General features: G+C 34.4%; 1 protein-coding gene across 1 annotated transcript; it reads right to left on the bottom strand.

Moving 5' to 3' along the window:
* Positions 1-1,759: 1,759 nt before the first annotated feature.
* Positions 1,760-10,290, bottom strand: LOC130625359 (probable ATP-dependent RNA helicase DDX20). The gene is made up of 11 exons (XM_057440440.1): positions 9,942-10,290; positions 9,023-9,117; positions 8,772-8,940; positions 8,236-8,350; positions 6,843-6,985; positions 6,322-6,386; positions 6,126-6,199; positions 5,932-5,990; positions 4,751-4,833; positions 4,073-4,280; positions 1,760-3,742 (listed from the first exon to the last, which is right to left on the bottom strand). Exons 1-11 carry the CDS (start codon positions 10,120-10,122, stop codon positions 1,974-1,976), a joined length of 2,961 nt encoding a protein of 986 aa, XP_057296423.1. The 5' UTR covers positions 10,123-10,290; the 3' UTR covers positions 1,760-1,973.
* Between the last annotated feature and the right edge of the window lie 6 nt (positions 10,291-10,296).

Genomic DNA, 10,296 nt, shown 5'->3' with positions numbered 1-10,296 from the left:
AAATAAATGTCAGGATCTTTCCATCTTAGGCAAAAACCTAAATAAAGAGATGACTTAGTCAGCCATTTGTCGGCCGTAATTTGGATGTTCGTCGAAATTTTTAAATGTTGAGATTTTATTTTTGCTTTCATTAAAGCTTGGTTTTAATAACCTAAATTTGGTTGGAAACATTTTTTCTCTCGTTTTCTCAACAGCACTATTACAACCTTTTTGGAAACACTAACAAAACAAGAAATATTGCAGAACAAATGTCGTGGAGATAGAAATTTTTCTATCTCTACAACAGTGACACAACAATTGGATTTTATGGAAAACTGAGCTTAAGGTCTTTCGCATAGATTAATTATAAACACCTCTAACAGTAATGAAATCGTTTTCAAGTCATTCCAGATGTGACTTATTATCGAAAAATCATTTCGCAGATTTGTTATGTTATCATGACGAAAAAATTTTTACGAAATAATTTTTAATTTCCACCAAAAGTTAAAGTTCAGTTTTTGTTCACCAAAAATTTGTCTACCGAAATTTTAAAAATTGTTCCGGAAATGTTTCCGTCGATACATTTATTTCTCTCAAAAGTTCCTGTTTCCATGCCGAAATTATTGCGTATATTTTCTAACACCAGCACGCCAGTATCTAACAACTGAAACAGCAGAAAAAGTTTATCCAACGATTATTGAACCACTTCTTCTGTGTTGATGCCTGTTCAACCTGAAGATGGAGAATGCAGAAAGACAAGCATTTTCAATCATTTACGATAACGTAAGAAAGTTACATCTATCTACACTACAATGAAGATAAATAGCTGCTTAATGGTAAAGGAATGTTTAATGAAAGAAGTATCATCACCACTAAAGAACTATTTCAGCATCAATGAAACGAACAAAGTACAAGAAATAAAAAATGAAATTATAACTAAGAAAAGCTTTTTTCTTTACTCTGGACCAAAATTATATAATGATATACCTTTAAGGTATGAGAGGAAAGAGATTTCAGTTCTTTTAAGGCAAAATTAAAGCCTCTCTGACATTTTTAACATTTTTAGATTTTTATGTGAATAAAAGATGATTTAGTTATGCTATGCAGCATGTTTTTAAATATGCTACACACTGTCTTTATCTTTCTTAGCGTGTCGTAATCTGAAAATATGCTGCGTGTTTTTTCAACTAACAACTTTAATTTTAATTTAGTTAACACAAGGTCCTTGGTTAAACATTTGTAATTTCATTTTTTTTGGTCCAACTAGGAAAGCAGTATATTTTTATATAACTGAAGTTGTAAACCAAAGAAAACTTTCTTAAATAATAATAATTTTTGCAAGTAATAATTGGTAAAAAAACATAGCTTTTAAAACTTTTTCGCGCCAAATTAAAATGGCTAAATGTGAAAGATAGAATTGCCACTACATAATAACCCAAAATTTTAGGACGAAAAAACTTGTTTGAAAACTTTCCGTCCGAAATTTGAGAATTTTTTTTAAATTTTTTCCCTAAATTTATTCGAAGTTTAGAAATTATAAGAGTGTAAGAAAATCAACAAAATTTTAAAGTCTTCGAAAGATTTCTAAATTACAAAATCTTCCTTCTCTTCCCTCCTTCTCTTAATTCATCATATTCTCGTTAAAGATATATTTATTACCCGAAAGTTTTTCCGCCAAAGTTTTACCTCCAAAACGTTTTACTACGATAATTTTCCTCTAATGTATGGAAGAAATGAAAGTTTTGAAAGCGGGTCAAAGTTAACAAAGTCAACAAAAATATTTGTATTAGAAGGTATATTAGGGGATTAATCTTAGTATATTTCGGTAAGATTTCATCTACAATCTTTCCATTTTTTTCCTGGAAATGTGAAAAATATGCTGATATAGAGACGAACAGTTGAAATATAAATTCAAGTATATAATTCACGTTTGCAATTCTGTTAAATCTGTTACGTTTCTACAAGCGTGGTTTGAAATCGTCAATAAAAACCATCTACCAGAGATGACTACCAGATGCATGTTTTTGCCACTGAAGAAGTTCAACATGGTTTCGATATGCTCTTTGATAGCATTTCAGAAAAACGTCATGGTTCCAAGATGTTCCCGTTTTATGTAAATTCTGGTTAGTAGTAGGCTTATAACTAATTTGTGTATTGTGATAAAACTCGTTTCGCGGAAAACAACGTTCTTCGTATTCTTCCTCTTCTTCTTCGCTACTCTCCGATTCACTTTCGGATTCATATTCGGATCCGCAATCGGATTCATATTCGAATCCGCAATCGGATTTATATTCGGATTCGCTACGGGATGATAAAGAAACAAAATAATCATCATTACTATCATAATCGTTTCCTGAAAGATCGCTACAAATTTCCTCTATTTCCTCGCTGCTACAACTCTCCAACCCACTGCTCACTTTTTTAGGGAAGATGTCAACATCATCAGAGCTTTGTATGTTTTCATATTTCTTTGCATATATAACTTCACGTCGCTGCTGCTGCTGTGTTTGTGTATCAAATGTTCTAGATTCGTTATTCAAGTCCATCATGCTCATATTGACAGCCATTTTGTTAAACCTATATCCCCGAGTATCTTTTCGCTTGTTAGAATTTACAGTCTCGTTTTGATGTCCCACAGTCTCGTCTTGATGTTTCACTGTCTCATTGTCTGTCTTATTCCGATGTTTTATTGTGTCGTTCGGATTATTCTCTACTGCATCATCCTTACATGTCGTCTTCACCGTAGGGTTGAAACATGCAATGTTTTTATTTTCATCAATGGTAGAGTTTAGTTCCGCCAAAGAATTACTCTCTGTATTATTTACATTCGACGGAACCGTTTTATTCGTCTGTTTTCGTTGAGAAGGCTTTTTAGTTCTGTTAAATAAAGAAACGTACTTTGGCGTGGCACGCTTTTTTAACTTCGCGTCTTGATAAGGCATGGTTTCAAGTCCTTCCTTGGACTCCTGTGAATTATCGGTCTGCTTAAGACAACTAGATTCTGCCGTGCTGATGTGTTTAACTTGCGCCTGAGTATTCTCACCACTGAGGTTCGTTCCGTTTAACAAATCAAGAGATATAGTTGTGTTATTACGGCATTCATTGTTAAGTGACGGCATCTTTTGAACGACAGGAAGCAGTGTATCGTCGTTGGGTGTTTCTTCTAGCGACAAATTTAATTGAGAATCGTTTCTATCTAATGTCTCTCCTCCGACAGAAGATTTCAGTACTTCTGATGTTTCTGATTGGTTTTCACTACTGTTTTTACATTTTGACTCGGCTAAGGGTGTATCCTTGGCAGGGGAATCAAGTGAAGAAATCTCGATATTTTCAGCAAATATATCGCCGTTTTCCATATGATTGTCGACAATATGAGATGCGTTTTTGCCATGACTGACGTGATTATTTGTGACGTCTATTTTGTTCGATTTATCAAAGTTTAAGTTTTCCTTTTCGTCTGCATGTTCTTCCTCCTCAACAAAAATACTTTTGTTAACTTTCGAATCCTCGTCGTTTTTATCAACACTAGACGATATTATCAGTTTGTCTGTCGTACCAGACGGTATATTATCATGGCTTACTAAATAAGACGGTTCGTTAGAAATAGTTAGTTTACTTTCGTCGTGATTGCAATTTGATGGATTCTTTATATTCGCTTGTTGTGCATCACTTTCGTCAGCTCTTTCGTTAAACACTTCAATCTCACTAATTTTGATGGTTTGTTTTTCCTCCACTTCTGGGTTATTTAATTTCTCTACATTTTCTAAAAAAAGACGGAAGATTTTTACTGACAGAAAACAAACAATGTGGTGGCCTCAGGACATCCCAGGACATTCTTCCTATTTATCAAGACAAAATTGATTGAGATTGCAGGAAATATAAGCTAACTATGCCAAATTTTCAAGGTTTGGTAAGTTATAAGTACTTCTAAATTTCCAAGGTTTGGTAAGTTATAAGTACTTCTCGAAAAAATATCTCGATTTGCAAAATTGATGCACAACGTGATTACCTTCCAGTACAATTCTGTCACCTATCGTCACCAAAAAACAAACAAAAATAAATAAATAAAAGATTATTAAAGATGCTAACCTACCCGGTAGAGGAGATATTTTCCTGCCAATAGAATGGCTTATTTTGAAAATTTTCTTATATTCATCGCCTTCAGTTACGATTGAAATGGCGACTCCGTACGAACCAAATCGTCCAGCACGACCAATCCGATGCAGATAAGTATCAGTGTCCCAGGGTAAATCGAGGTTGATCACCAAGTTGACTTTGTCGCAATCGATGCCACGAGATGTCTGAAGAAGAAATAAAACGAATAATGAATGTGTAATGTTGCGAAACATTAAATGATCAATCAATATTAAAAAAAAGATAAAGAACATCCATAATTTTTTTATGTCGTTAATGTTTGACATAGCGGCCTAACTTAACCTCACCTCTCGATTTAGGGCTCTTTCTAAAAAAATATCGTTTTGGGGGTGATAAATACGTTTGAAATAGGACTTTTTAAGTGACTTAAGTAAATCGAGCATTAAGCTTAGTTATTTTTTTATCTGTTATTTACATTATGTTTTTTTTAATAACAATGACTAAAATAAACAGTAAACAAAAAAAATTTATCCAAATTTTCGAACTGTGTAGTTCTACCACGCAGTAAGTTAAACAAGTCAGCGCGAGTTCGTACGCCCTTCAGAAGCCGCTATTTTGTCTTATTTTGCACAAAAGTAAAAAGACAAAAAACATTGCAATGTAAACCAGGACTAACCAGATCTGTAGTGATTAGGATTCTGCAGTTATAATTCTTCAGTTGGTTCATCGCATGTAATCTTGCAGTTTGGACTTGACTACCTAAAAAATAACAGTACTTTCAAGTATAACACGTGATTTTGATACATGCATATGATTGGTCGAAGGGCGGTGAATGTCGGATGCGGAAAAATCAATGTATAAATTGCTATTGGTAGTACGTCCAAATGAAACCAGAAGAACATATTATCTATAGCAATTATGATACAGTAGTCGTTAACCCGTGAAAATCCACGGGTTCGCCCGTCCTTTATTAGCCCCACTTCGTGTGTCCCGTTAGTGCTGCTACCATTTTGCGTGACAGACAGACGCATACGGATATTATAATATAGACTAGTCGTTAACCCGTGGAAATATTCACGTCCTTTATATATCGCATTTCGTGTTTCCATAACAGGACGCGTCTTTCGCGGACAGACAGACGGAATACGGCTATTATTAAAAAGACTAGTAGTTGCCCGGGGAAAAATCCACGGGTTCGCCCGTCCTTTATACTTACCTGTCGCAACAAAGTGGATAAAAATATATCGCATTTGACATTCGCATTTCCGTAACATCATTTTCTAACTCAGCGGGGGTCCTCGCAGAGACACACAGACGACGGCTATTATTATAGAGATAGTCGTTAACCCGTGGAAAATCCACGGGTTCGCCGTCCTTAAAATTTACCCGTCGCAACAAAGTGGATAAAAATATATCGCATTTGATATTCGTGCGCATTTTAAAAAATTTCGTGTTTCCGTTACGGGACGCCGCTTTCGCGGACACACAGACAGACGCCGGCTATTATTAAAGAGACTAGTTGTTAACCCGTAGAAAAATTGACGGGGTCACACGCCGAGTTCGCTCGTCTTTTAAATTTACCCGTAGCAACAAAGTGGATAAAAATATATCGCATTTGATATTCGTGCGCATTTTAAAAAATTCGTGTTTCCGTTACGGGACCCCGCTTTCGCGGACACACAGACAGACGACGGCTATTATTAAAGAGATATACCTGCTATCCATCTATAGCAAACCCATAGGACATACTTGCTATATATCTATACCAAACATTACGTACATACTTGCTATACTGTAATCATGGAAAATATATTGGACACACTTACCATACATCTATAGAATACCTATCGCACATACCTGCTATATACGTACACGGCCATCCTTCTTTATTCAATGTTTTGCACAAGTGCTCCGCTCTAAATAATAACAACTAACATGTAAATTTCAAACATCAGATATTCTACATTGTTTTTGCACGTACATAACATAATCACATACAATCTGAAAGCTGAGGAAAAAACATAGTCAAAAAAGATGGTGAAACGTATTACCTGGTTTGGTAATTCGAAAATATCATGCACTGCTGGAATGGCAGTTTCCTTATTATTTCAAGCAGGACACTGCACTATAAATAAAAAAAGAATTACATCATAGCAGAACAACATTTTTCGCCATTCTGTTTTCTTTGTTAGACTAGAATTAACCCGTATACGGGACACAAGCTACACCTTCAAACAGTAAGCCTACCTTTTCCTGAAAAGCTTTGTGAGGTAGAGGGTGAAATGATACTGGTTTGTAATACTGCCGAATACCTGCAAACAAAAACAGTAACACAGTTCAGCTTGTGTGATCTGTAATCCAGTAAATGAAAAATTCCAAAACAAAAAAGTTTTTTTGGAAAGGAACCAAAAATCTATACAAACTGTGGTTGATCAAAATTAATACATATATTACAAATATTTTCACATATTTTTCCGATTCCTGAAAATGTTTACATTATACTGTAAAAATCATATTTGATTCAATTTTAAAATATTATGTCTAGAAAGTTATTACTAGTACTGGTAGTGGTGTGATGGTAGTGCATTTTTTTAGTATGAACCTTGTTGTTAGTCCATTTGTAAGTTCGTATCTTTGCACAATTTAAATATTTTCAGTAAGCTTGTATCCAGGTGCAATTTAAATGTTGTCAGTCCATTTTTACGTTTGCCGCAAATAGAATGTCCAAAGGGCGTGAAACTTAATTTTTAGTATGTGTGAACACGTACCTTTTAATGTTACATCCTTCGGATTGATTCTAACATGGACTGGATCCTGCATGTAGTTTTCCAGATAACTAGCCAAATATTCCGGATAGGTGGCTGATAACGCTAGCACCTGTTTGTGCGTACCCAGGGTCGAAAATATCCAGCTGCAATGAAAAGTAGGTTTTTTTTACCAGTAACGAATACAGTCCAGAAGATTATAGTTTCTAAGTTATAGATACGTTATTCTTATAAAAATTTTTTAATTTTTACGATTTTTTACCCAGGTTAGGCCTCTTCAGTTTCTATTGGTTCTGTTAGCTATGAGGATCCGGTAAAGGGTCTTGATATCAGTATTTTTTTTCGTGAGAAAAATTTAAACTTGTGCATGAAAATTTTTTTTTCTGCTGATTTTTTCTTTAAGGTGGCAGTACCCCTTTTTTAAGTATCCAAAATAGCTGTATTATTTAATCACTGTATTATGTATACAAATTTTTCTTGCGATTTTGACTTACTATCTAAATTGTTAAGTCAGAAATTTCCAGTTAAAAATGTGCAACAAACAATAAAAATTGGTTTGCGAGCTCCAACTATTCACAATCTTATACCTTTTCATCTGCTTCTGTTTTAAAATGAACTTTAGATTAACCAAGGGTTTGCAGAGTTTTTGTTTATTTCAAAGAATCGTACGTAGCATCCCCTTTTGCATCAACCGATGTTTAAAAGATGTTTTCCTGATAAAAAAAAATATTTTCAGCTGCATGATTTATCAAACATGTCTGAAATTTTTAAAGAAAAAAGAAAATGCGGAAGTTAGTGCCCGTAGTATAAAAATCGTTATAAAATTCTATGTTGGGCGGCATATTTGTTGTTGTTAACGCGTCTATTTAATAATTACGTCATTTCTTTCTGTATAATTTTACAAGTGCGTAGCACTGAAGCTATTTATTCTCGACGTTTTTAACTAAAAGGGGTATTTTTAAGGCTCAATATTTTTGGTGAAAAATAATAGTATTGTTGCTACAAAATCGTGACAAGTGTGTTATAACAATGGATATATAGTCTAAAATAACCTTTAGTAACTAATTATGTGAAAAAGTATTTTTCTATTTTTAAAAGGGTTACTGCCACCTTAGGCATTATCACAGAAAATTTAAGTAGGTTAGCTCTTCAAATTAGAAACATTTTTTACTGCCATAAGGATTAAATACTATTAAACTTGTAATGTCGCCCACAAATTTGCCCACTTACTATGTCCATTATTAAGCCTCATTAACTCAGCACTTTACCATTGATTTCGAGTTTTTTAGTCTGATCTTACCTCATTTTCAAAGCGAGGTTTAATTTGCTTACTTTTTTGCTACAACATATAAGTATTACTCACTTCAGCCAATAGAAAAAGTTTTTTTTGTCTTACTTAATCTGTTCTTGAAAGGAACCTTCTTCCAATAGCTTGTCTGCTTCATCAAGCACAAACAAACGTATGGATTGTGTCCGGATGTGTTTCTCTTGAATAAGTTGACGTATACGTCCTATTGAAGGAAAAACGTGTTATGGCTACATGAAGAAAAAAGAATTCTTCAATCAGAGATTATAAAACATATTGGTAAATATCATAAATGATTTAAACCACATTTCTCATGGTTTATACATAAATATCATAAATGATTTAAACCACATTTCTCATGGTTTATACATTTTTGACACAGAGCTCTATAGATTTACTAGATTTCATATTACAGAAAGATCAGGTCAACATGCAAAGAAAAGTCGATTCTTTAAGATTTTAAAAAGACAGACAGACAGTTAGAGAGAGAGAGAGAGAGAGACAGACAGACAGACAGACAGACAGACAGACAGACAGACAGACAGACAGACAGACAGACAGACAGACAGACAGACAGACAGACAGACAGACAGACAGACAGACAGACAGGAAGAAAAAAGACTGACCAGGTGTTCCTATTGCTATGTGACATGACTGTGCATTCTTAATGTCTTTTTCCACAGGAATACCACCGATAAATAAAGAACAGTGCAAGTGTTCCATCGATACACTGAGTGTGGAGACAACACTGAAGATTTGATGAGCTATCTCTCGTGTTGGTGCTAAAACCAATACCTGAAAAAAATATCGATGACGAATACAAGACAGGCAGCCTTCACATACAGACCAAGTTGCCAACGCATTATTATATCTGTACCTGCGTGGCAAGTGATTTCACATCCACAGCCTCCAAAGCACAGACAGCAAACACACACGTTTTGCCAGTGCCAGATTTTGCTTGACAAATCAAATCTAAATAAAAATACTTACTGATTCTAAAGTATGACTCTCTTAAACTTTGTTCTACATTTTTGCACTGATGTGCGTTAAATATTTAAAGACGCTGAAAGGTATTTGACACAGTTCAGAAGAAGCTGGCTTACTTAAAACATAACAGAGCTACAATAAATTTCAGTTAATTTTGGGTCTCAATTTTAGCTACGGAGACTATGCATGCACCAGAACTAATGAACTGGACAAATGATGGAACAAAGCAAAAACAATTACATTTTAAAACCTTTCAATAAAATACACTTAAGCAATAAATCACTCGCTCAAGGTTACAATAATTTAGACTGGGCGAGCCATCTGAACACATAGAATAAGTTTATACACGCTCAGAAAGAAAGAGAACATTGATTTTCCTGTGAGATAAATTTAAATTGCTCAGCCAGACAAACTTTTTATGGAATTGGGGGAGCAATTAATGGCTCAGCTAGTTTCTCATTTCTCAGAATTGGGCGAGTCTTTGTGTGAGCAGAGTGATTGCTCTTTCCTTATTGATAGACCTGCATTTTCACTTTTTGCTATTAGTAGAAACACACATTGTAGACATCACAGTGTTCTTTCACATCACCTTTTGTGGTGAAAGGGAAAACTGTTATCAGGCCAACCAACTAAAAACAACTACAATAAATGTTATCACCTAAAGCTTTTGTATGCCATATCATTTAGAAATTGATCGGATCAAAGAAATAGAGCTGTTAGACACATATTTGAGAAAATTAATAGAAGGAAGGATCTCCAAGTGAATTAATGAAACAACCAGTCCTAAATTTTGTATAAAAGACACGTACCTAAACCACATTTTGCAAGCGGTATTGCTTCCAATTGAATAGGAGATGGTTGACAAAATCCAGCATGCTTTAAACCTGACAAAACCTTTGGTGATAGCAAGAGCGACTCAAAGTTTGTTTTTGTTTCTGTGAACACGTCAATGGTTCTCTTCTTTGCATTGATAACATGTGCCGCTGACATTTTTGAACGACCTAGGTCTTTGTTTTGTATAAAAAATAAAGCAATTTAATATAACTGATTTTACAGGAAATTACAGAAAACAACACAAAACCTAAATTAAGCAGATTTCGCTACCAGCATTTGATTTGGCGTGACTTCTTCTTTTGGCGTGAAAAAAGTACTTCCAACAAGGAA

This window comes from Hydractinia symbiolongicarpus, chromosome 14 (assembly GCF_029227915.1).
Source record: "Hydractinia symbiolongicarpus strain clone_291-10 chromosome 14, HSymV2.1, whole genome shotgun sequence".
In the NCBI taxonomy this organism is placed as follows: Eukaryota; Metazoa; Cnidaria; class Hydrozoa; order Anthoathecata; family Hydractiniidae; genus Hydractinia; species Hydractinia symbiolongicarpus.
Note: the sequence above shows the minus strand (reverse complement) of the source record. Positions and strands in the feature narration are given on the sequence as shown.